This window comes from Toxotes jaculatrix, chromosome 7, assembly GCF_017976425.1.
Source record: "Toxotes jaculatrix isolate fToxJac2 chromosome 7, fToxJac2.pri, whole genome shotgun sequence".
NCBI lineage: Eukaryota > Metazoa > Chordata > Actinopteri > Toxotidae > Toxotes > Toxotes jaculatrix.
In genome coordinates, this window is record NC_054400.1 from 25,747,725 (window position 1) to 25,772,697 (window position 24,973).

At 40.2% G+C, this 24,973-nt stretch overlaps 2 protein-coding genes and 1 long non-coding RNA gene across 4 annotated transcripts; 2 read left to right on the forward strand and 1 right to left on the reverse strand.

Annotated features, from left to right (window-relative positions):
• Positions 1–2,063: 2,063 nt before the first annotated feature.
• Positions 2,064–8,561, reverse strand: LOC121184507. Its single transcript, XR_005894301.1, has 3 exons — positions 8,461–8,561; positions 5,757–5,900; positions 2,064–3,618 (listed from the first exon to the last, which is right to left on the reverse strand). It is a non-coding gene; the product is annotated as an uncharacterized LOC121184507 (long non-coding RNA).
• On the forward strand, positions 7,895–15,764 carry lman2lb (lectin, mannose-binding 2-like b). 2 transcript variants are annotated; one of them, XR_005894300.1, is made up of 9 exons: positions 7,895–8,129; positions 8,827–8,945; positions 9,195–9,312; positions 10,635–10,717; positions 11,275–11,436; positions 11,608–11,722; positions 11,942–12,064; positions 12,284–13,751; positions 13,861–15,764. XR_005894300.1 is itself a non-coding variant. In XM_041042214.1 (8 exons), exons 1-8 carry the CDS (start codon positions 7,925–7,927, stop codon positions 12,424–12,426), a joined length of 1,068 nt encoding a protein of 355 aa, XP_040898148.1. In that variant the 5' UTR covers positions 7,895–7,924; the 3' UTR covers positions 12,427–15,764. The 2 variants fall into 2 exon arrangements, 1 of the variants encoding a protein (XP_040898148.1); XM_041042214.1 differs by having other exon boundaries at positions 12,284–15,764.
• Positions 15,765–16,096: 332 nt separating this feature from the next.
• LOC121184598 (leukocyte surface antigen CD53-like) lies at positions 16,097–21,737 on the forward strand. Its single transcript, XM_041042383.1, has 8 exons — positions 16,097–16,233; positions 16,884–16,962; positions 18,329–18,517; positions 18,703–18,777; positions 18,984–19,094; positions 19,240–19,347; positions 20,482–20,565; positions 21,232–21,737. The coding sequence occupies exons 2-8, from the start codon at positions 16,900–16,902 to the stop codon at positions 21,298–21,300; spliced, it is 699 nt and encodes a 232-aa protein (XP_040898317.1). The 5' UTR covers positions 16,097–16,233; positions 16,884–16,899; the 3' UTR covers positions 21,301–21,737.
• Positions 21,738–24,973: the final 3,236 nt, after the last annotated feature.

Consider the following 24,973-nt stretch of genomic DNA (forward strand, 5'->3'; position numbering starts at 1 on the left):
AGTCACTGTGAACTTTTTCTGTATTAAACCAGACTAGTATCTGTCACTGTCCTTAACCAGCACTGTGAAAGTCGAAACATAACCATTAAAAACAGAACCATTAGTTACTGCAAGTGGATGTTGTTCTGCAAGATCAGATATTTAGGCAGAAAACAAATACGGTGCCCAATGATCAGTATCAACATTTTTTGTGACTTGCCAAACATCTAATTTCTAGGAAACTGGGTGAACTGCTGCACATCATGAAGACTGCTGTCAAGCTAAACCAGCAGTAAACAGAGGTAAAGTATGTTTGAGTGCCATGGATGACTGTCTGGCTCTATTTCTATTCATTTCTGTTCAGGTGCAAGATACACACATACAAAATACACAGATAAGCAGAACCTATAAGAACATGCACTACACTGTGCATTCATTTAGGACTTTTGACTGAGTTTTGTTCGGTTAGCAAACTTCTCAGAATAGAACAGTTTGTGCAAAGGAAAAAAAAAAAATCAATGTATTTTTTTTTTCCAGCAGCAACAAGGCCATAAATCAGTTCTATTGGAAGGTGAGTGAGGAAGGGGATGAGGAAGAGCTGTGGGAGGAGGAGGCTGAGGGCCCGTAGAAATCAATTTTGACACATTAGAACTATTAGCTTATTGACAGGTGAGAGATGGATTGATCGGCTGCACGTTAAAGAGAGCTGTAACTGTAAAACAGCTTCTCCACTGATGAGCTCTGTGCTAAATGATGCTCTTTAGAGGTCTACACCTCTCTATCATTACTTTATACCTACTGGCAGAAAGAAGAGGAGTCAGCTTCAAGTGTACAACCGTCCCTTTACATTTGTATTTAAGGTCACTATAAGACACTTGCATTATGAAATGTCAATTATTTGAAAAACATGACTGAAGTGATAATCATAAATTAAAACAACTTCTCCTCCTTCTTAAATGGCCAATGAAAGACATGTATTCAAGAAAAAAAAAGTTTGATTGTGTACATTATATGTAATAGATATAATGAGCTAAGCTAAATAAAGGCTTGTCAGTGTAGTACAGCTCTCAATATTTGATGTGCATGTTGAAGGTGAAAAATAATTTCCGTTTCTTTTCCTCTTCTGTCATCTGAGAATTAATTCTTGAGGTTTATATCATATCTCTGCCCAGTTTTAGGCTTTTAATATCATCAGTTTGTGGTAAATCCAGACAGCGTATAAACCTCAAGAATTAATTTCATTTTTTCTGTGAGTAACATGATTTACTATCTGATTAGTAACAGCATGTATATCAGGTGAGAAGTGTTGACATACACCATTCAGCCTTTGTTTTTTTTTTTTTTGTTTTTTTAAACTTATGTTAGTAAAAATATAAGTTTATATATTATGGGCATCTTTACCTTTATTTTGATAGTTTGAGCAGAAGTAGGTGGAGATGAAGATGAGACGGAGTGAGAGCAGTGACTGAATAAACACTGAGCTCATTAATCTCACACCACCCACCACCTTCAAAAAAGTTTTTTTCATATTTTATTTAATCATTCATTGATTTATTCATTTACAGTTAAAATAACTGCACTTTCTGTAAAATTTAGCTAAGCCAACATAAATAATGAAATACTGTCACAGAACCCTCTGCTATGTGATCAGGAATATAATTCTACAGGAGAAATGCTGTAACTGCTCTGTGTCCGCAGAGATTAGAAACATAACCAGTTTTGTACAGTGAGTTTAGGTCTGAGGAGCTTAATGACAAATCATTTCTGTTTCTCGTATTATTAGAAGTGTTTGAGTGACGGACAGCTCTCAGCACTTCGCCTCCCACATCAGTTCATCCACCTGTCTTTCCCGTCGAGCTTGCACTGGAGTTCAGTGCCCTTAACTGAACACCAGTGCACTTTTCAGGATAATTTAGAGAAGCTGGCAGACTGTCGCTAATCTTCCAGAGTAGCTTTTCACTGTGTGAGGAAGTCAATCTTTTAAAGAGGAAGTCTTCCTGCATTTACAAAATTGCTCAAAACCCAGACAACTTCCTGTTTTCCATCTTACACAGGCAGGTAGCTGAGTCAAAAATCTAGAAACTGGTGCACCATTCATTTTTCCTGCCAGTAGACATTCCAGCAAACAGCACAGAATAACCTGATTTCTTTCCATTTTATTTTGAAGCAGAAAATCTTTATTTAAAAACAGATGTGTATTTATCATAAACCAAAGAGTCGCACACACAGGGCAACCTCCTGCATGTGATCAGTGCGGCTGTGAAATATTGACAGTGAATGCATCTGGGTAACAAATGCACAGGACAAAATAGTTAGGAAACGAGCATTTCAATTAAGAAGATGTGTTTTCCTTTTTGTCAGCACAAAGAGCCGGGGCGAATGAAAAGTCCATTAAAGAGCGTCTGAAATGAGCAGAGACTATATTTCACCTTCACTGACTGCTCTGACGATATTCTCTCAGGCCTGTTGATTTGAATAGTGTGAATATTTATGTCCCGAGGTGTTTGCCTGTTCTTAATGTGTGCGCTCTTTAAGCAGACAGAGAGGACAGTTACTGTCCGCTGTGAGTGATCGTCTATTAACGAAGGCGAGTCGTGCCAGAGGAAGCATTAAGGTCTCTTCATTATTTAATCATTCGCTGCTTCACACTGTGGGGTTGTCAGCAGGCTGGACGCACCGGGTTAACTGTGTAGTGTATGTGTAATGTAAACTCAACACACACACACACACACACACACTGTCCATTCATTAAAAGAAACTGCTGTACGATTAATGCTAATAGATCACACCCAGGTGATGTCATGGTAACTAAACATCAGCACAGTCATCGATAAGCTTTCTCGCCTTTAAAACAGAAATCAATTTTCAGTAACTGTGTGGCACTGTAGCAAAACATGTGGCCATAAAGATCTGATGCACAGGGTGGATTGACACTAATTCTAAACTCTGCAAATGAAATTAAATATCACAGAGTATATTTACCCTCCAGTACATCTCATTATATAAGAGTACATCTAATAGATGAGTGAGTGGTTAATGAGTGGTTGAATAACTGCTCTCATCCTTTACTTAAGAAGCAACACAAAAATGAGGACAATGAGAACAAATAACTGTTTATACAGTTTTTTTTTCTCTGAATTTCTCAGGCATATCTCACAGCCCTCTTCACCAAAATGAAGTTGTCCAGGCGTCATCACGTGTCTTAAATATGGCACAACATCAGCTTATGTCAAGTGATGACACCAGAGCTCCATTCACTGGAGAAAGCCGCGGGACATGGTCAAAAACTGGATTAGAAAATAAATAAATAAATAAATCACAGGAGAAAGATTCTGTTGGATTTTAACTTAGGTAAATCAGATGTAGAATAATTCTAAAATATAGATGCTGTAGAATATAAACCTAAGATATTCAAGATAAGAATTTTTCATTTGAGAGGGTTAAATTATTGATGAATTAACTGTATTGTATACTGTGGAATACAAAAGAAGTCAGTTGGTTTAACTTTAGTTTAACTGCAGTTGTTGTCTCTGAGGTATTTATGTTAGCCTTGGTGACTGTACACAGCATTATAGTCACAGTAAAGCTGCAGGGTTCATACACCCTCCAACAGAACCACATGAATCCTGGCTGTAGACTCTAGAGCCGCAGAGGACAAAGCATGTCAAACCACTTTCCCCCCAACCTTCAGTCCCTTCTGTCCCTGTAGCATGATGGCACACAAAATTAGCCCAGAAGTAAAATTCTATTCTGACCTTTAAGGAGGACCCTGGGGTCTTTTCCTGTTTAACCTGTTTGGTGAGCCATCCATTCTGTTGTCATGACACATACAAGACAGTATGATAGTATTTTGTCTATGTAGCTATACCATATTGGTTCTTCAATTCCAAACCTCTTCAACACACATGGGCTGCTCTGCTGAAATCACACCACATGTAACTCTGTAAAAGTGATGCCTTCACTTCCCCCTGGAAAACATTCACTCCCAATTGTTTACGCTAGAACAGGTGTGGACAGCTTTAATAAAGAGGAGCACTGAATCTGACTGTGACCAGCGGATATTAAAATATCGCTTGACCTTGCAAACAGGGATTACGGTGCAAGTCTGCCACAGCAAGAGGCGGCTGCACAGCATGCCCTGCGATCCTCTCCACCCAGTAAGCTGAGGCAAAATTTATGGCCCCGCAGACAGCCCTGTGCTGTATGTGTCGGGCCTCTGCTGCGGATTACAGGATACACAAATGGTGATGTGTGGGTGTCAGGAGAGGTGCGAGACGCTAATGTTTCAGGTTTCAAGGTTCAGCTGGAATTGTGTAGCTTTCTCAATGTAAGTGAATAGTATCTTCCCAGGGGACACATACAGGAAATACTAAGGGCCCCAAGTCACCGCTGGATCATAAACACCTTCATGTTTGCTCTCTTATTCCTCTTCTGTATCTTTGTTTGTCTCTGAGGAGCAATAGCATCATCCAAAACCTGACTGCATTACTGTAATTCCTCTCCAGGATCTTGGCACAAGTCCACCACCATCACATGTCAATACTGGACTCTGTCCATTAATCGAACCGAGCACCGCTCTTTTATGAGACACAACAATGCTGGGTGAGCGAGCGGGAGTCTAATGTGATTCATCGCTGATCCAGACATCATCATCAGATGTTTTCTGTGATGAGGCAAATCATGAAAAGATGCAGGTCTGGGAAGTGAAAGCCAGAAAATGACTGATTATCTACCAGCCTGTCTCACCATCAAAACACTGCAGAAATATGTAGTTTGATTGCATCGGATCATTTGCTCTCCATCTCCGCGTGGAGCTAACCAAGCACTTTCTGTAATCCACAGACCTTTCAAGCTTCTCTGATCAAGTGTTTACAACACAGTGTGCAAAACTGTGAGAAGTTACTGAGGAACAAATCAGGGCAGACCAGAGAACGAATGAATCATTAATGAGTCATTTCTGAATCCGTAGTAGACAGTGATGAATTACTAGAGAACAGACTGGAAGATGCTATATTAATGAAGCATTATGTAAAGATTAGTTCGTGTGTATCTGTAAATCAGAGCACCGACCACTTTCTTCATGAGTCGGTCCTGATTAACTCTGAACCAGCCACTGAGCAGCACATACTAAAGACTCATTTATCACTGACTGCTTGATCATCAGTTACATAGCTGGTGGTAGCACACCAGAGACAAGATAATAAATTACATGCAACCAAAATAATAATTTGTACATTCCCTGTGAGATAAAGGATACAGGTAAATACACACATGTTTTTAAAATAATTTTTGAAATCATAAAACCACAGAACACAATTTACAGAACTAGATGCAACAGTGAGGTGAGGTCAGATAACAGTACCCTCCAACAACACCAGAGCCTGGCTCACCAGACTTGGTCTCTTTGTGCCTCCTAAAGTCTCTGATGTTTAATCGTCCTATTCACAGATGTTTTGCAGACCTGGCACAGCAGGAAAAGCACAGGTGTCATCAGGTGGAGTCATACAGTATATAATAATATTAGACGTGACTGCATTGCATTTAGGTGAACTATTTCCGTGGTGCTGTGCATGCTGGCACACTGTCGCTTAATGGAACTGGAAAATGTAATCTGTCTGGTACTCTGAGTGGGATAAAGTAAACATGAAGCCAGGTCTGATGCTACATGTGCCAGTTGTGTTAAACAACATCATAACATAGCGAAATGCATTTATCATTGATCTTCACCTTCAGCATATTGTTCAGTTAAAGGTATCAAGTTGTTTTCCTTAACGTACCACAGATAACGTTTCCCTCTCAAACATGTCCAGCTGTGAAGACGCTGACGATGATGATGATGGTGCAGGATGAAGTCGTGTGCTCAAGCTAACCAGACCAGCACATCACAGAGGCTCCCCTGACTGACAGCAGGACGAGCACACCTGATGAATGACAGTTAAATGATGAGAAGATGTCCTGATTATCCTCATTGCAATAATAATAATAATCTGTGACCAGTCTCTTCTTCAAAATATGAGTAATCAGGCTGTGGACATTAATTCAGTTTAATCCAGAGGCTCCACATGCCTGATAGCCACCGTCAGTGACAACAGCTCGGCCAGTAAACAGACTGTCCCCCCTGGGGTCACACGATGCTTGGCCACAGACACATTGTCTCCATGCTTATCCATCAAGTGGCTTATCCATCATCATGTGTAACAGTATCTGGCATCTGGAAGACAAGGCATGCCGTAATTTCTGGGTTCTTTGCACATCACACTCTCTCCATATTTTAGACAGATCATTTGTAAAGACTGATCAACACCAGTCCTAAAACAGCACATGTGTTTATGTACAAAACAGACCCTAGACAATGAGGGTAAACGATGATGATGAATGAATGATGTTAGGTTTCTCCAGATTACATCAGCAATTTACTTCTATCTGGTATTCATGTTTACAGGCCCTTTAACAACATAACCAAATAGAATAGAAAATAGAAAATAAAGATTTTTTGTGTTGTTATTTCAGATATTTAGGCATCAATAACTGAAAGAAAAATCAAACTGTTGTCCCATCAGCTGTTCCACCATGAATGGTTGCTCAGCCAATAACAGAATTTTCTATACTGGATAAAGAACATTCAAGCAGAAATGCAGTCTATTTGCAAACTTGTGTGAAAACTATAGGCATTTTATATACGTACATTTACACATGGCACTAAAAACCCAGACAGCAGTACAACAAACAACAGAGTGCATTTTATGTTCCAGAGCTGAAGGTTAAAGTTGAAAAGAGAACTACTGACCATGAAGCAGTAGCAGTAGAAATAATTATATTATGCTCAGACTCTAGATGTCAGCAGGATATTCTTCATGAAATATTACAATCGTCATGTAGAATCATCAGGATAGGAACAGATACAGTTTGTTCCAGGTTCGAACCCCGGCCTGGGCTCTTCTGTGTGGAGTTTTCATGTTCTCCCAGTGCCTGCATGGGTTCTCTCTGGGTACTCCAGCTTCCTCCCACAATCCCAAAAACATGCATGGGATAGGTTAACTGGCTACTCTAAAGTGCCCGTAGCTGTGCGTATGTGGTTGTCTGTCTTTGTGTGTCACCCCTGCGATTGACTGGCGACCAGTCCAGGGTGTACCCCGCCTCTCGCCCATAGTCAGCTGAGATAGGCTCCAGCTCCCCCATGACCCTGACGGATTAAGCGGTAGAAATGAATGAAGTCATACAACGTGCTAAACATGGATTCAAAGCAAACCAAGTACAACTGTCTTTGTCAATAAGTAAAACAGAAACAAAATGATTTATTGGGAACAAAGTTAGAATTTGAAGATCTTCAAGGAGGGCGAGTGGGACTCTCACTGGAGAAAAATAGACTCTGATTTGGAAGAGACTGGGAGACAAACTATACTGGGAGGAAGGTAGAACAAGATGAGGGTTTTATAGAATTTAAAGTAAAACTGGAGAAATTAGATGTGTGAAAAGAAACAAGAGAAGAAAACAATAATATCCAGATTCAGATTTGGTTTCACTGGACTCAACAGTACTTTATTATAAACTGGAACAGATAACACATGACAGTGTGACTTTGTCTGTTATACTTCTCTGTCAAATAAATGAACATGAAAGAAAAGATCTAATTCACAGACTCAGATAGAAGAGAATGCTTTGAGATACTCTCCAAAAAGGCTAGGAGAAAATGCTTCCTTTTATTCTCTTAGAAGAACGAATACGTTTGAGGATATGATTTATTTATTTATGTGTTTGTTTGTATCAATATTATTATTTTTGATTTATAATGGTTTAAAAGTACGATCTCGATTCACACTCCGTACCAGTTGGTGGCGGTAATGCACCATTTTGCTGTTTGCCGACCGCTAGAAACCACGAAGAGGAAGAAGAAAAATGAAGAAGCAGACGAAGAAGAAGAGGAAGGAGTAGTAGGAACGCCAAGATGGTTGCAACTGTATCCGAGTCAAGTTGGGATCGATTGAGAAGCTTCTGCTTTTTATCGCCAATGTTTCATTTTAAAAACACCCGTGAATTAACATGTTTGTTTGTTACCATTTGTATTTTGATGAGCCAGTCGTTGGCAAACGATCAGGAATTTATGGAGGACTTTTTGAAGCGGGAATATTCCCTGGCAAAGCCATACCGAGGTAGGGTGTTAACTGTCACTTAGGTTACGTTAACGTTAGCTAACAGGTGTAACCGAGCTAAACTCAGTTAACATTAACCAACAACAGGATTTTATCCAGTCGCAAATGAACGTTTCAATATACCTCAATTCTCGGATAACTGGCGCTGTACTGTTGTTTGCTGCTGAGGATAATAATTAACTCAGAGGAACTTTGTGCCTCTCGCCACTTGTGGTTACACACCTTAGCTAATGTCATAACTCGGGAAATTATACAATTAGCCCACAGAAATTACACAATTAGCCCACAGCGAATAACAGTTAGCTAGTAAGGTTAATAAAGTCTAACTTACTCTAACGTAACTTGAACCGGCTAAGTTAACTGTCTCCTCTCAGCGAGGACAGCTTCAGCTCCGACAAGTGAAACTTTCTGGACTGTCTCATCCACTGTGTGGGAACCGGTCCCGGAAGCTCCCGGAGTAAAAGAGCCGATAATCGATTGTGCGCTTTAGCGGAGGTGGAATGGTTCACTGAACGTATCCAGAGTTAGTCCTCGACTTTAAACTCTTTTCTCCTTGTGAGTGAAAAATATTGTTTGAGAGCACTTCCATTAATGCCACCTTTCAGTGGCTTGTTCCAGTGTTGTTTTTTCATCTCTTTAAGTTACTGTATATACAGTTATGAATACAGTAGCTAACAGGTGTATTACTGTTTTGCAGGGCTGGGCTTCTCCAGTTCTTCGCAGTGGGATTTGATGGGCACCGCCATTGTTACACCGGACCATGTGAGGCTGACCCCAGACCTGCAGAGCAGACAGGGAGCAGTGTGGAATCGAATTGTAAGTCTACAGCAAAGGACTAACAGGACTACTTACCATGACTTTGATATATACATAGCACATTATGTAAGCATTTTTATGAATGTAGCACAGACCCTTACAGTGTATGTTTACTGACACTAACATCAGACTAATTCTGCCTGTTTCAAAAAAAAAAAATATATGTTACTCAGTTCCGTTGTCAGATGCATACTGCACATAGCATAGTGCAAGAATGACCTGTTTGTCTTCATTTCTGTTGCTTTGTAGCCTCTCCTGTTGCGGGATTGGGAGCTCAGGGTGCACTTTAAAATCCACGGCCAGGGAAAGAAGAATTTGAATGGGGATGGACTGGCCATCTGGTTAACCAGAGATCGCATGCAGAGTGGTAGGAAGAGACTCCACAGGTGTTTGGTAGAGGGGAAAAAGAACAAGATGCTGCAAATTATTTAATGTAATGTGAAAAAACAGGAAGGAACCCAGTATTCCAAGAGCTGGTTCATCTTGTTGCTCAACAAAGCTGCTAAGGTTACGACTTTTAAAGGGATAGTCCAACATTGGGAGATGGGTTTGTCATCTTACTTGCTGTTCAGACAGCATTTAGGTGGATTTGATCTACTTATTAAATGCTCCCTCAAGTAACTGTGTTTTAAGCCTGTGCCTCAAGTTTCCAGCAGTGAAAGTGTCGGAAGTCAAATTGTTATTCTAAGCAAAGAGAGCATTTCTCAGCATCACATCATGGCTGGACTGGAGGTTTCTAAGGGAGTAGAGCATGGGACTCTAAAACACTTTCTAGAAAGTGGATCAGTTGTATCCAAAGCATGATCAGGCAGAACTAAAATGACCCACACCATCAGCACATCAACACATCAAACTTAGTTTACTGAGAGATAGAAAAACAGCTTCATCACAAACTCAGATTTTGCTCAATAAAGAACACAAGACTCCAATCAGCTAAAGTAGTGTCAGAAGAGAAGGCTGTGTTGTAATGCTCTCAGAGGACGAGAAGCAGTTTCTAAACCACTGCTCAGGAGCGGAAACAAGGACAGGCACTTGGACTCAGCTAAAAAATACCAGCATTTTAACAGTGGATGACTGGAAACAAGTCCGATTTACAGATGAATCCAAATTTACCAGCACTGATTTTGTGTGTAGTACACCACATGTATTACACACTGAGACAGATACCAGTCTTTGTCTTATTGTAATAGCAGAGCCTAACTGACAATTCAGAGAGACATTTAAGCAGCTTTTAGGTTTGTATGTCAGTGAGTAATTAAATCACAGCTGAATGATAACTCATAGATAACAACAACAGCAATAATAATTCTAATAATAGCAAGCTCACATAAAATGAAAGTTCCAGTGTTTTCCTGCTGTGTAGCAGTATGACTTGTCTGTTACAGAACCAGCTCCTGTGATTTGCCAGTGGCTAAAACTTTTATTACAGGGGAGGAGGGGAAATATTTTCACTGTTGCCTGTGGCTGCAACTAAAGCTTGATTTGATTTTGTCTGAGAAGAGGCCCACAGTGAACCTCCTGGTCTATATCTCATCCAGAACTAGTGAAAACAAGGCTTTCCCAAGTTGGCCTATTTTTACTGTACATACAACAGCACAACAAAATCAAACAGCTGTTTGTCATTGTGTGCTGTTTGTTGTGAGTCTGTTTGTGAGAAATGTCCTGATGGACCTCACTGTTTCTTCGCAGGTCCCGTGTTTGGCAACATGAACCAGTTCATTGGACTTGGAATATTAGTGGACACTTACCCCAATGCTGACAAGACCCATGATGTGAGTGACAGTTGGAGGCTTCTGTTTCATGTCTGTGGTATTTCTCTATAGTTAAAGACTACATGTCCTATAGACTCTGTTGCTCAAAAAGTATTATACAGTTTCATGTAATTACACAGTTATTTTTTGTGCTGGATTAATGTCGTCCTCCTGGGTGATGACAAGCCGTTCAGCCAAATAGTGACTGTGTGACACCACTGAAGAAAGTGCCAGAGAACATCCTGCCACTCTTAAGTGGCCTCTTTATTTACATTAATTATACTGATCTTAAAAATGTGTCCTATTTCTTTTCCTGCGTCCCTTTTGAATGTGAAGAAAACACAACCTGGAACTCAGGTAGCATCAGAAGCCACTGTTCATTCCACTGAGCGGAGCCACTGAATGTCCATCCATCTTCCATTATTTCATGCCACTCCATTTTACATCCATCTGTTTTGATTCATCAGTGGTGTTTGGTGCAATTGTGATACTGTAACTGAAACAACAATGTGACTGTGTGTGTTTGTGAGTCAGCAGATAAAGGTGTGTGTGTTGTGTCTCCCCTGTCTTCCTCACAGAGGGCTTTCCCGTATATATCAGTGATGCTGGGGAACGGAACTCTGTCATATGACCACGATTATGATGGACGGCCCACTGAACTTGGGGGGTGCACAGCTATGGTGCGCAACGCAATCTACGACACATTCCTCCTCATCAGATACTCCAAAAACAGACTCACGGTATGAAACTCTAATCAAGCTTATTTTTAGCTTTGCACACCTGGATTTGAGAAGTTTATCCCAGTCGTCCAGTCAGATCGTCTCAAGCTCTGTCAGACAAATGCGTCCTTCTTTTTTTTTTTTTTAAACACTTTATCACTGACTCATGCCGACTGTTCCTCTGCCCTCCAGCTCATGGTGGACGTAGATGGTAAACAGGAATGGACACACTGTACTGACATCACAGGACTGCGGCTACCTGCAGGCTACTTCATTGGTGCCTCCTCTGCCACTGGAGACCTATCAGGTATGAAGAATCACCTGAAGGCTGCTTAACCAGGGGGAACCTCTGTTTAATCAAATCCAATGAAATTTTAATTCCAAACATGATGCAACAAAACCTTTCCAGTAAGTTGACTGATAAGATTAGCTGCCACCCTACAACAGCCCAAACTCCACAGCTGTTAAAATGACAGAAGAAACACTGAAATGTCTTAGTGGTACTGACGTTTGCATATTGGTCCAGATAACCATGACATCATCTCCATGAAGTTGTACCAGCTGATGGTAGCAAGGACTCCAGAGGAGGAGGAGGAGGAGGAAGAGGAGGTCACCATACCCAGAGTCGACAACATGGAACAGTTCCAAGGTAGATGCACCATGGCTTTTCTTGGCTCACTTCAGAGTTTGAGTCTCTATAATATCAAACGTTGATTACTAAATGTGAAACAAGAAGAATATTTTGTAGGGAAACACTGTCATAGACAGTTTGTGTTGCTCAGCACATGGTGACATAACCAGGTCTTATTTATTGATTTACACTGCTGAAACTGTTTGATAATGAGCCTGTCATCCTTTTGCTTTGCAGTGGATGTCGAGGAGGAAGGGATGAGTGGAGTCCAGCTCTTCTTCACCCTCCTCTTCTCCGTGCTGGGCCTGGGTGTGCTGGCAGTGGTGGGACTGATGGTTTACGGGCGCTGGACGGAAAAAAGACGTAAACGCTTTTATTGATCAGAGACCAGTCGATCTATGTAGGTTTTCAGAATGTATGTTTCTTAATCAACATACATTACAACAATGCAAAGACTGCCATAGCTTTACTGAAACCATACAATCAAACTAAATGAACAACCTCATGGGTGTCACGCCCAAAGCCAAGAGGAAAAAAAAAAAAAAAAAGAGCCAAGATGAACAGGTGAGGAGATCATGAACAGGCGAGCCAGCTGTGAAAAATCTTTTTTTTTTTTAGTGTTATGAAAGATGGGTGACATGAAGCTGCTGTAGTAGATTTTTTTTTTTGTGTGTTAAAATACGCTCATCTCAACCTAAAGCACAGTGGGTATGCAGCCTCCCATCGCACTAACTGACACACCCTAGATTTCAGACAAACAAAAAAAAACTTCTAAATCAGATGCTGTACGTAGTTTACTGACGCCATGTTACAGGGTTTTTGTGCTACTGAAGGTTAGTTACTTCTTACTGCCCCCTCGGTGCTGCCAGCATGCAGCTTTAATCCCTCTTGTAGCTGCTGTGAAGACCGATCAACCTGTGGATCATTGCAGACTTCTCGTTGCACTGAAGTGGACAGATTGTATTGAGCTCGCCGATGCATTTGAGAGCACCTTATAAGCCGGGCAAAGCACTTACATCAGCTTCTGTGACAAGTGGATTTAAGTTAGCTGTTTTTAAACGTGTGATCAGTGACACATCGTGCTCTGTGTTGTACGTTAAAGGAGTGATCTCTTTGAAGTGCCTAGCTAGGACCAATAAAGACGAGGTCTTACTTTATGTCCCAGCTCTTTCTGCAGGTTTGATTTTTTTATTTTCTATTCGACCTCTCAGATGAATTGGCTTCATTCACAACAGTCTGAAACAGTTCATAAGTTGCTATTGTTGTTTATCAAAGATGAAATTGTCACTGTTGTCATTAAATATAATTTTTAGCTTGAGTTTTCATGTTAACAATATCCCTGACTTTTTGTGTGGCACTGGATTTTTATCAGATCAGCAGAAATATTCATTTGCGTTATCTGCTTATTCATCTGTGATCATGTTGCTTTGGAATTCTCTTCTAGGATGCACTGTGAATTTACTGGCCATGTGCAGGATTGTGTTGTCAGATGTGAGTTTGAGTAAACTGGAGAGTATGTGAATCTGAATGCTGTTTTGCTGTTTAGCTGTGTCACCTGTAATATAGCTGTTAAAATGATGCAGTGCTTTTTTCTGCCAGTATACGAGCTGGTGCCTTACCCCTGGTGTCCAGTGGATGGAGCTCTGTCACAGTGCAGATTCCTTCACAGCTGCTAGAGATGAGCCACTGACCTTCATGCCAATCAGTGAGCAGGTTACAGAACTTTCACCTGTCATGTAAATGAGAGACTTAGATAAAACTGGTTTCCCCATGTAGATTTGTAGATAATGCTGATTTCTCTGCCATGTATCCAGGTAACCAGATGTACAAAGTGGAGCAGCCATGTGAAAGGACACATCCTAACAGAGCAGTTAGTGTCCACATATTTAAAATGCATCCATCCAATGTCCGACTGAGCTGGAACCAATACGTAGTATCCCCTAGAAGTCTAAATAAGCCTGTTCCATTTCTGAACATCTGTAAAACACAGACACTCTTGTTAAGAGGAAAAGCTCCACTCTGCCTGTCTGACAGTCTGTTGCCAGTCTGCTCCAGCGCTCCGTTGCACAGTTAAAATCAGTACGCCATGCTTCCAAAATGAGATGCGTCACTTTTATTTTCTTACTTTGTCTTTATGTTCTTACAGTAAAACTAGTTTTTCTGAAGCACAAGAGGGAGGGCTACATTTTTCCTGGTTTCCCCCTCCGCTGTTACACATAGATGGGACAGGGTGCTGCCTAACTTGAATGGTTAAAGATGCTGAAATAAGAGGTGACACAGCCACTGGACACAAGGAGCTATTTAAGTACGGCAGGCCTTTTTCAGTGCATACACTTTGACCTGTCACAGCAGGAAAAATCACAGGTGTTACTGGCAATGTTAAACATGGCTCGGTTCTATTCAGGTGTAGGTCCTTACAGTGTGCCCAGTACCAGGACCCTGAAACTGAAGCAGCTAAATGGAATTCATCCATCGTTCTGTTGATTATTTACACCTGTGATGACTCACTGTGACATGTCAAAGTGTCGTCCATGAAAACATCTAATATCGAGGCCTGTAGCCACTGAAAGTGAAATCCTCATATGTGCAGATGCAGTCCACTGGGAAATGGTTGAACTCAAAAGATTCTATCTTGACGTACGATGGACATAGTGAAAAATCACTTTTTTTATTTGATACATTCTTCTTCCTTGTCAAAACTGTGAGTCTACAGTACCCACAATGCATCTCTGACAGTTCAGTGGGAGATCCAGGTGTGTTATGCTATTAGCAGCTAATGTAGCTTCAGGCAGCTAGCCTCAATCAGAGATAAGGAGTGGGCTACAGAGGGCTGGTTAGCTCACTTCTTTCTGACTTCACACCCCCTGAGGGGAGGAGGGGAGGGGGGGGGTGGATCCAGAAGCCAAAACTGTACCAACCCCATTTGATGACACACTGTGGTCAGGTGTAATCTGTGTGTTCATCTGTGGAGAAACCTGTGAGTAAAACTCAAGTATGTGATGAAAATCTCCCTAGTTGGCAAAGCACTCATTTAAAGTTCACACAACACAACAGGCAAGTTAAACAGAGCACCAGCACTTCATTCATTCATTCATTAAATAACTAATGTCAGTATGTTAGAGACCACTGCCCAGCAAAGCACTTAAAAAACAACTGGTAACCAGCAGCAGCAGCTCAGCACAGTACAGGACAGAACAGCTAAATAAAGCTTTTTAAAGCAAATAGCTTTTATATCTTTGTTACAGTGAAATATTTGGAGGAGTGTTAGCCATTAGGAAGATTTTCATGTAATTGTGTATCGTTGTATATGTCATTTTGGTTCTCATAGCTCTTAAAAGCCATATCAATCAGTAGTTAACTATAATTAAAACCACTTTGTGTTCATGCTCAGAAATACATCTCTGTCAGCTGCTTCTTGAAGTTCTGTAGTCCAGTGCTGTTTCCTTCTAAGCTGTTTTACTGTTATTTCTCTTTTCCTTTAATCTTCTCTGTAGCTGCTTCTGTGTTCTTTACCTAATGTTCACCTATTTGTTATTAGATTCATGAGCCATTGTTGAGGCAAGCAGCCTTGTAGTTAATTATTTCAATTGTAATGATCTGCTTTTAATTTGCTGACTAAAATCTTTGAACAAGCTGAAAAATGGTGGTGAAGCACATATGTTTTTTTTTTAATTTTGTTTTTGTTTTTTTCTCCAGTAAAAGTGTACATGGTGATTTAGCTCATGTTGTAATGTTTTTTTTTTTTTTTTGTCTACAACAGAAATCTTATGAATGCTTCATAAACCGATGTATTATCAGTGTGTGAGTGTGTGTTAGTAAAGAGCTGTATGCATAGTACAAGTGCTGCATGGATGTATGTGAATGGGTGAATATGACTTGCGGTGAATGTATGAACAGAATGCGGTGACTTCAGAAAGTAGGAGACCAATGAACTGATGATAATTTCATCTAATATTAGTTTTCTGACACTGACTCAGCAGCTCTGAAGTGTGGACGCCCCTCCTGGCCAAACAGATATTTCTCACTGCCTGTCAGCAGACAGAGGTCTTGTGTTTCCTCCACCCTCTCATTTCTCTTCCTCCTCATACCTGTCTGTCGTCAGTCAACTCTGGGAATGGTACGAACTAGAGCCATATACTGCTCACGGCATCTGTCACTGGAATATTTCTGGATACAGTGTAGTTAAGGTAAGCCCTCAGACACTTCCCCTCTTTTATTACGCTGTGGAACTTCTTCACAGGAATCACACTGTAATGTTATAAGTGTTTAAGTGTTAAGATGAACTTTCTTTGTGAAAAACAATGCATGAAAACCAAAGAAAATTCAGAGTGAAATCAGTTTAAAGTGACTTAACATGACATACACACCGATATTGCTTGTGTTTTAAAAGTATTTGAGAAATTTTTTTGGCATTAATCACAAAGAAAATTCATTCTTAAACTTGAAAAAATACGCAAAGAAGAAATATTCACACAGAAAATGTGTTGAAGATGTGCTGTTGTAAAAAATAAATAACTACAAGTTGCTTAAGCAAAACACATTCCTGGATATTTAGGGACAAACCTGCAACAAATGGTAAAATCTGGAGATAAGAGCAGGTAATAATGATTAACTGGAGTCTGAATAGGTCACAAGTGTCCATTGTGCCTCATGGGTGAGTGTTGTCATATCAAACAGAGGTGTCCTGTAAACAGTGTGCTGCTGAGAGGAACAGAAGTTTCACTTGTTTATCTCCAATGGTACTTCAGGATATCTGGCTCACTGCCATTTGGTCTACTTTCTGTTTTTGTAAAGAAATGTTTGAATAAATATGACAGTAACTTGTCTCCTTTGGCAGATTTTACAGTGGAAGGATGAATCACTCCTGTGTGAACTGCTTGAAAACTATGCTGATACACCTCAACTTCCTCTGCTGGGTAGGTAGTTACAGAGCTGCACACACTGCCAAGCCAAACACTGGCTTATCTTGTAATGCCTGTTACAGCCATAAGACACAGTAGACCCAGACCCATAAACCTGGATTTTTGGGCCATTGTTGGACAATTCAGACTGTGTTATGGTCACTTTCTGTTGTTAGGGATGACTGACGTAATGTTCCCTTTGAAGGAGACAAAGGCATCAAGAACCAGGGTCTTGTGGTTGTTAGTTTGGGTTTTCTGATGTTGTTGTTCTGAACGGAGGCAGGTTTTCTTTAAATGAAAATGTTTCTTCCTCTTATAGAATAATATTTATTAACAGATCAGAAATCACTGGATCAAAATTGCACCAATGCAATACTGGTTTAGCTTAGCACAGTAGCCATGGGCATGGTTTGGCCTAGTGTTAGATTTATTTATTATGTTACTACTCTAAATATCTCTTGTTTATTCATGCAAACTAAACACAGTATGCTTGTGAACTGTTACAGTGTAATGTACTCAGAGCTCTTTTTAAACTTATGTATCCATGTTTGTCACTGACTGTTATTAAAATATGTAGTTTGCAGTTTTGAATGTCATATGCACAAAGTTTTCTACAACTAACAACATGTTTGTGACATTTTTAAGCTGAAACTTGAGCTTGTTGTGTAAAGTAAGAACATGTTCTGAGATGTTTCTGTAACTGTTTAAAAGTGAAAAACTGAAATCATTTATAGAAGTATTCAGGCCCTTTGCTGTGGCACTCCAGACTGTGCTCAGGTGCTTCCTGTTTGCTTTAAGTATCCATGAGATGTGTCTACAGCTGGATTGGAGTCAAGTAGTGACTAGTAACTATAGCTGTCAAATAAATGTAGTGGAATTAAAAAGTAAAACATTTCCTTCTGAAATGTAATGGAGTAGAAGTACCTTAAAATTGTACTAATTACATGGATCAATATTCCAGAGGTTGTCTATGTGAAACCCTTAATGTGAACTGATAAATCAGAAACTAACCAGTTTAAATTCCAACCGAGTTTCTGAAGTTTATCTTCTATTATTGAATTATTCACTTGAATTTAGTTTGAATTTTGAAAAGAAGTGCAGCCATTTTACTGTGCAGTGTCTCAGGTCAAAGCCTTGCACACTTTTGTTCAATTTATTATGTAGCTTCTTTAAATTTGGGGGACTTTGTAGAAGCAGCAGGGGGGTGATACTTCCTGTCTCTGTGTCAGGTCCCAAGTACTGGTTTCATTGTTATTATTCTGGCTTTCAGTGGACAGTTACAGTGTATTGTGGACTTTGATCAAATCTAAACTCACAAATCCAGAATAAAGATGTGAGATGTCTTTTGTCTCTCGTGTGTGTGTGTGTGTGTGTTCTGCAGCTGTGTGGTGCGTTCGTGGTGGCCTTCGGAGAATTCCAGATGATGCACTCCAGGTTTGCCTCCCTCATCACCACCTTCTGGCCCATCTACCCCGCCAACACTCTGGTGGTCACCGGTACTATTGTTACCTGTGTGTGTTATGTGGGAGTGTTAGGAGGCATGAAGGAGAACCGCTGCATGCTGATCAGTGTGAGTATGAAGCGTGACATTTGCTTCATTTACCAGAGCATTAGTTTGTCTGTGTTTTTAATTAGCTTTCAGTTTATTTCAGTGCATTAAAGTTCAGCTCCTGTTAAGCGTCTCACTCGAGTACAAATACCAAATGAATGTACAGGAACTCACTCATGGTTGAATCTGATTTGCACCGCTTTCAGTTTTTCGTGCTGCTGTTCATTCTGATGCTGGTGGAGCTGGCCATGGCCTGTGTGTTCCTGGTCTACAGCAGAGAGGTAGGAGAGTTTCTATAAAGCGTATTTCTAGGTGTTGAACTAGGTGTTCCAGATAAACTGTTATTCTTAGTTAGCTGTAGCTCTGCCCCTACAGCTGCTGCTCTCTCTGCCAGATCACACTGCTGTGAAACTACAGGCCATTGTCTTACATGTCCAGTAGGCTGCAGTATAGAGCAGATAATGGAGCCTGTCTCTGTGTTGTACAGATTGACACATACTTTGAGAGAGACCTGATGCGGAGCTTGGAGATCTACAGACAGTCCAGTCCAGAAGGCAACAAGACCATCAAAGATGACTTTGATGCTGTCCAGCACCTGGTACATGATTCACTGCTCTGCTCTGCCAACGTCAAATGAACTCTGTTGCTTTTTGTTATTGTCATATTTTACACACTTTTGAATTTAAGTATTAATCAAATAAAACAGATGTTCACTCCACTGAAGTTTTTTTTTTTTCATACAGTTTAGGTGCTGTGGAGTTCATGGTGTGGCTGACTGGAAGGGGGACATCCCAATCTCCTGCTGTATCAACAACCCCTGCAACACCCTCACTTTCACCAACTGGGAAGAGGTTACCTGTAGTCCATTTCAAATTCTGTTTGTTATTCAAAGTTTAATCAGTGAACAGTCGATGAGTCTGTCAGTTTTCAGTTGGGAAATAAATCTCCAACTGTTGTCAGACAACAAGTAGGAAAAAAAAAACGCCACCTCTTCTTTCCTTTCTGACAGCTGTTTAGAGCTGAGTGAGAATAATATCTGTTATATCTGAGAATGATCACATAGGGATGCTTCCTTCAAATGCCAGTTGTGTGCGTGCAGCCCCCTGCAGGTTTCTGCTCTCAGTCTAGCCATTCACTGCTTATGGTGTCCTTATGACACTGCAGCCCATAGATGTCAGAGGAGTCCTACACTACCAGTCAAAAGTTTTACCCTAATTTTGCCAGTTATCCAGTGAGTAAGCTTAAATGGTTCAAAGGTAAACAGTAAACTGCCTGAGGCAAAAAGAAAAAAAAATGTTCAGGTCACTAAAAACCAAAAAAGTTATGTAAATTTCATAGAAAACAGAAATTGGTTTATCTAAAGCTTAATTTTACAGCCTCTCCACATTTTTCTTTCCTTTTTTAGTCATTTCTCCATTTTAACCTGTAATCTCTCTACAGTCAGAGAGAGGAAGAGCCTGTCGACGTTCAGCAGTGGGAACATCTAAATCAAATATCACTTTCTAACCGATTGAAAATCCCTGTTTGACAGGCTCATCATAACCTGGATAATTACATAATGAATTTACAAACAGAAATAAATGCAGACACAAATAATAAAAAGATAAATAAAAACTTGTTGGATTAATTGCTTTCAGTGTCTAAACATTATGCAGACTTCTGCCTGATCTGCATAAGAGACCGGTTTGTTAGTGTACAGTTAGAATTTTAGAAATTCAGAAACAGGAATAGTTTTTCATCCATCTTTCAGCAGTAGTCATCAGTAGCAGTGTTACCATCAGTGTATTTTTATGCTCATTTTGAATTATTGCATTAGAAAAGGTGCAACAGACTAACACTGTCATTCCTACAACCATGCAGCCGTGCACCTAGTTAGCATGGCAAACTTTCAATAACTGTCCTTTACTTGTCTTTAACTTATTTGGATTGAGATTCCATCGTGTTCATTATTCATTACATTGTTCTCTTCATGTCTTGCCTTTCAGGGTTGTCTCTTTAAACTGAGGAACTGGTTTGCCAGAAACTACGTCAGCACTGGTGCAGGCGTCGTCACAATGTTTATCATACAGGTACAGTACATTCAGCCTTTCTTTTCCTTACTACAGGCTTGCAAGGAAAACACTGTCAGACATATTGCACATCATATGACACAGTGATGTCTCAGCAGGGGGTGTCCATTAGCTCTTAGACACCTGAAGACCTGATGAGTGATTTGAAAGCTGCACGTTACTGCTCTGAGATTCAGTGCTGAATGATTTTTTTTTTGAAGGATCAACAACGGCTGCCATGTTGCTGTGTCTGTCTGTCTATGTTGTGATTGACAGGAAGTGTACAGTGAGTTTATCAAAGCTGTTTGTTGAAATGACGATGAGAGTAGTGAGAGTGGGACAAAACATCTGAAAGGTGCTAAAATGCTTTGTATGGCTGAGGGGAAGTGCCGTGTGTTGGGTAATCATTCTCTGTGGGTTTACACTTTTAACATCACACAAAATAATCTGAGCCATTTTTAATACAAAATATCAATAAAAGCTGCTTTAAGATGCCACATTAGCTCAGTGGTTAATACTGTTATAACTGCAGCTGGCATCATGTTTACTTTCTGGTAGTTTAAAGCCAGAACAATGTGTGATATTCTTTGACAGTTTGTCTTATTATCTTTGAGATATTTTTGTATTCCATCTCTTTGCAAAACACTGAGATTAATTACTGATTACTGTATTTTTCTTTGTTTACAGTTTATCTGTCTGTGTATCACCATCTCTATCTTTTGCCACTTCAAGCGACGTGGACTGGGGTACCAGTAAAAAAAAAAGGACATATAAAACTGTATGTGCCATGTACAAAGACTTTTGGCAAGGAAAGTTTCCAACAGGAGACAAAGCACCTGCTTTAAAAAGGAATACGCTGAGAACCTACTATCACCACTGTCATATGAGGCATATCATGTTTTCCATAACTTTAAATATGTTATGGAAAACATGATAGAAGACATTTAGCTAGTGGGTAAGTTATGGCATGATTATATAAAACCTGTGTTAAATAGACATTAAGAGATCTAACCTCACATTACGTGCTGGGAAAGATGATGTACACCACTTTCAACACCTACTCTCTCCAATCATTTGTTGTAATTTCTGATTTTGTGCTATCACTTGTTTTAGAAGTTGGAAAGGAAAACAGTTGAAATGATGATTACTCTCACTCTGCTTAATAAACCAGCACACATGCCTGTTTAAACCCACACGTCTGAGTCATTTCCATTTATGTGATGTTTTTTCTGGTTCCAGGCTTGGGCCACAGGTCACTGTGTCACTGCACAGGTCACTGTCAGATCCTCCTGGAGTAAGACAGCCTTATTTTCAGAATGAATTATTCAGCAGCGTCAAGCAGAATTGCTTCCTTGTTTATCTCAGCCAAGCAGAGTGTTACATGTAGGAAATTCTTGTAAACACAGTGAAATCAAGCTAAAGTATATGCTTTTATATATATGCTGAGACACACATATTAAACTCCCAGACAGGAAGTGCTGTACAATGGAAAGTTTGACAGGGGTAGCAACAGTAACCATGGGGGACAAAAGGGGACAGTGGTTAGTGAGGATCTCAGTGGTTAGTGAGGTCTTTTGAGTGAAGTCTCAAAAGACTGAGAGCATCCCTGCTCCATCTCTCCATCAGTTTCGGGGTCCTTGGCCTGATAAACGTTGAAGACCCCTGACCTAAGACATTAGAAACAAATGCCTCTGTAGAAACACTGTACTGTAACAGAGACATATACTGGACATTAAACAAACTTAAAGTGATATCAAAATAGGATGACATGTTCGGGTGAGTAAAACAATATTGCAGAGTAAAATAATAATCGCTGTTAAATCACCTTTAAGATGACCAGGTAAGTCTAGCTCGTCTTTAGCTGTCTGAAAGTCTCTGGAAAGGTCCATTTTTTTATTTTCAGACCAGGAGATTGAAGCACAGGACAGTGCTTCAAAACCAGACTTGGACAAACGTACAACAAGACAAAAGCTAAGCTCTTCTAAAGGTAAAGCTTGTTTTTCCTTTTTTTTTTTTTAGCATGACATTAATCCATACAAGAACCAACCAGCTTCCATCTTGCTTTTCATTAGCAAAGAAGGCTTTGAGACTGGGGAAACATTTCTTCTTCTACGTGTGGAAGTTTAATAAAGTGTAATTTATTTTGTTTTTTATTTTTCTGTCACTCTGGAAAGAAATTGAAGAAGAGAAGCTGAGGAGGCATGCTCTGACCAAAAAGCTACGTTAAAGGAGCCACAGTTTATAACAGTGAAGACAAACTAACGCAGGTACAGTAAGTGTGCTGCCAGAACTTTTAGCATTAGCATTGGTTGTATTTTAGCTTCATTCATTTTACCAAATTTAACCCACAATTCCAAGTGTTTAAACAGATGATCAAAAAAATAAGAGGCGTGTCTGTTGCCAAGAGCACGGTACCTGGGAATGGCTTATTCACTGGTGTGTGTTTGCATGTATGTTAGTGAGCAATCTAATGAAATCACTGATATTAAATCACTGTCAAGAACTCAGCATGCACTCAGCAAGGCCTGTGAATGTTGGATTAAGGGTTAAGCCCTTTAAAATGAAACAGCCTGACCAGTACTGTACTGTACAGTATAGAAGATGTTAAAGTGCGCAGATTTAGATGGTTCAGATGGAAAATGAGAGAATGGAAAAGAGAAGAGAAATAAATTGCGAGCTGTGCAAACTGAATGCAGAAGAAAAGGAGCTGGCAAAACAAACAGGACAGAGCAGGCCAAAAGAGTCGGTAAGAGTAGATCAGGAACTAATCCGAGATTTTGATGAAGACAAATAATATTAATCAAGTTGTAAATAAGTGACTGATTAAGGATTTTATTGTTATTACTTTCTTGTATCTTTTTTTCACATGCAGGAAATTGAAGAGGAAGACGAAGAAGAATGACACTATCTATATATATATATATATATCAAAACTTGTTTCTATTCAGCAGTGGGTTTATTGTATTTTTTACACACTAGTGGAATACTCATATCACACTGATGTCACAATGCATCCATGGGAAATAAATATAGATAGGTAAGCAATGTACCATGTCTTTTCAGGCCACTCTGTCTATTCTAGATGCTAGACTTGTCACATGCAGTGAGCATGTGACAGATGCAGTAATCAGTCTGGATTACTGCATTTGTTTCTGAGCTCACATGGCAGGTAGTAGTTTAATGCCTGTGGCTGTGTGGAGGATTTGATAATGACGATGATTATATGAAAGCATCTCCTGATAGGCCGCTTGTGGTTGGAAGGAAAATTTATAACTCTGACACAGCGAGGAAATCTCCATTAACGTCCTCGTCTTGTGGTGTGGTTTTAGTCCTGATTGATGTCTCTGCTGATTTCTCTTGAGATGTTCTCATAATCCCCCACCCCCTCCCTTCACCTTGGGCCATTCTCAAAGTGTGTTGTTGCACAGTGACATATTCAGTATCTGATATGCTTAACACCTAACACTTAATCTTGTTAAAGAGATGGGACAGGGAGGACTTTGTACTGAAGAGGGATAACAGCAGTAACAACAGAACGAGTGAGGGAGAACTCTGAGAAACATTCAAATGGGGCCATTAAACATTTTGTCATATATTGCACAGTGAGACATTTTACTGGCGTGTTTACAGGTTGCTTTTATTATGCAGGGGGAGAGGTGGGCTGTCCTAAAACACAACATCTGTTTGTTTCAAGGTTTGACGAGCTGAAGGAACAAACACAGGCAAAGCTGAATCTGGAAGTGAACCGTGTTGACCATTCCGAAGTAGTCTCAGGATCTGTTGGACACTGTTGATCAGGGGGTCGGTAACCTCTACTGGAGGTGGGGTGATGATGTGATAGCTGTCAGGTGTGCTGGCCGAACAGACTCTGTAAGACAGTGACTTTTGTTATTAAATACGGTCATTAATCAGATTGCCTGGGTCTCTGCATTGGGGTCATTTTTGCTGTGTTCCTGGTTTCTGCATACCAGCCTGATCTGAGCCACAATGGACCCAGCAGACACTAATTTTACAGCCAAATATGAGAAACTGTCATATACTGTCATGCTCCTGTACCATGAGTCATTCAGCAGCATCTGTCAGGAGTATACGCAGGCTGCAGTTTTTACCAGGACGCACAAAAAATCTCAAAGAAGCCATGGTTACAGAGTCACTTTCCTGAATGGCTCCAAAGCTTTGTGGACACCCCAGAGCTCCAGCCAGCCTCCCAGTCTGCTAGCATCAGGCCAGTTCCTGCTCTCCAGTCAACCACTGAGCCTTACATTTGAAAGAAAATGTAATCACTGCTGTAATACAGAGAACCACATTTATATCTACAATATTCTACTGTTAATTGGAGATTTTGAAATCCTGGTTCCTCTGTGTACCTGTTCCAGGTTTTGTGAGTATTTCCTGTTTTATTTTGAAGCCCCTTTCCTTATGTATCTGT

Bases quoted from the DNA above. Each gene is read 5' to 3' on its own strand.
- lman2lb (XM_041042214.1), top strand. From the start codon at position 7,925: ATGGTTGCAACTGTATCCGAGTCAAGTTGGGATCGATTGAGAAGCTTC. The intron at 9,313-10,634 runs GTAGGAAGAGAC...GTTTCTTCGCAG, and splicing joins CAGAGATCGCATGCAGAGTG to GTCCCGTGTTTGGCAACATG. The intron at 11,437-11,607 runs GTATGAAACTCT...TCTGCCCTCCAG, and splicing joins ACTCCAAAAACAGACTCACG to CTCATGGTGGACGTAGATGG.
- LOC121184598 (XM_041042383.1), top strand. From the start codon at position 16,900: ATGAATCACTCCTGTGTGAACTGCTTGAAAACTATGCTGATACACCTC. The intron at 18,518-18,702 runs GTGAGTATGAAG...CACCGCTTTCAG, and splicing joins ACCGCTGCATGCTGATCAGT to TTTTTCGTGCTGCTGTTCAT. The intron at 20,566-21,231 runs GTACAGTACATT...CTTTGTTTACAG, and splicing joins TCACAATGTTTATCATACAG to TTTATCTGTCTGTGTATCAC.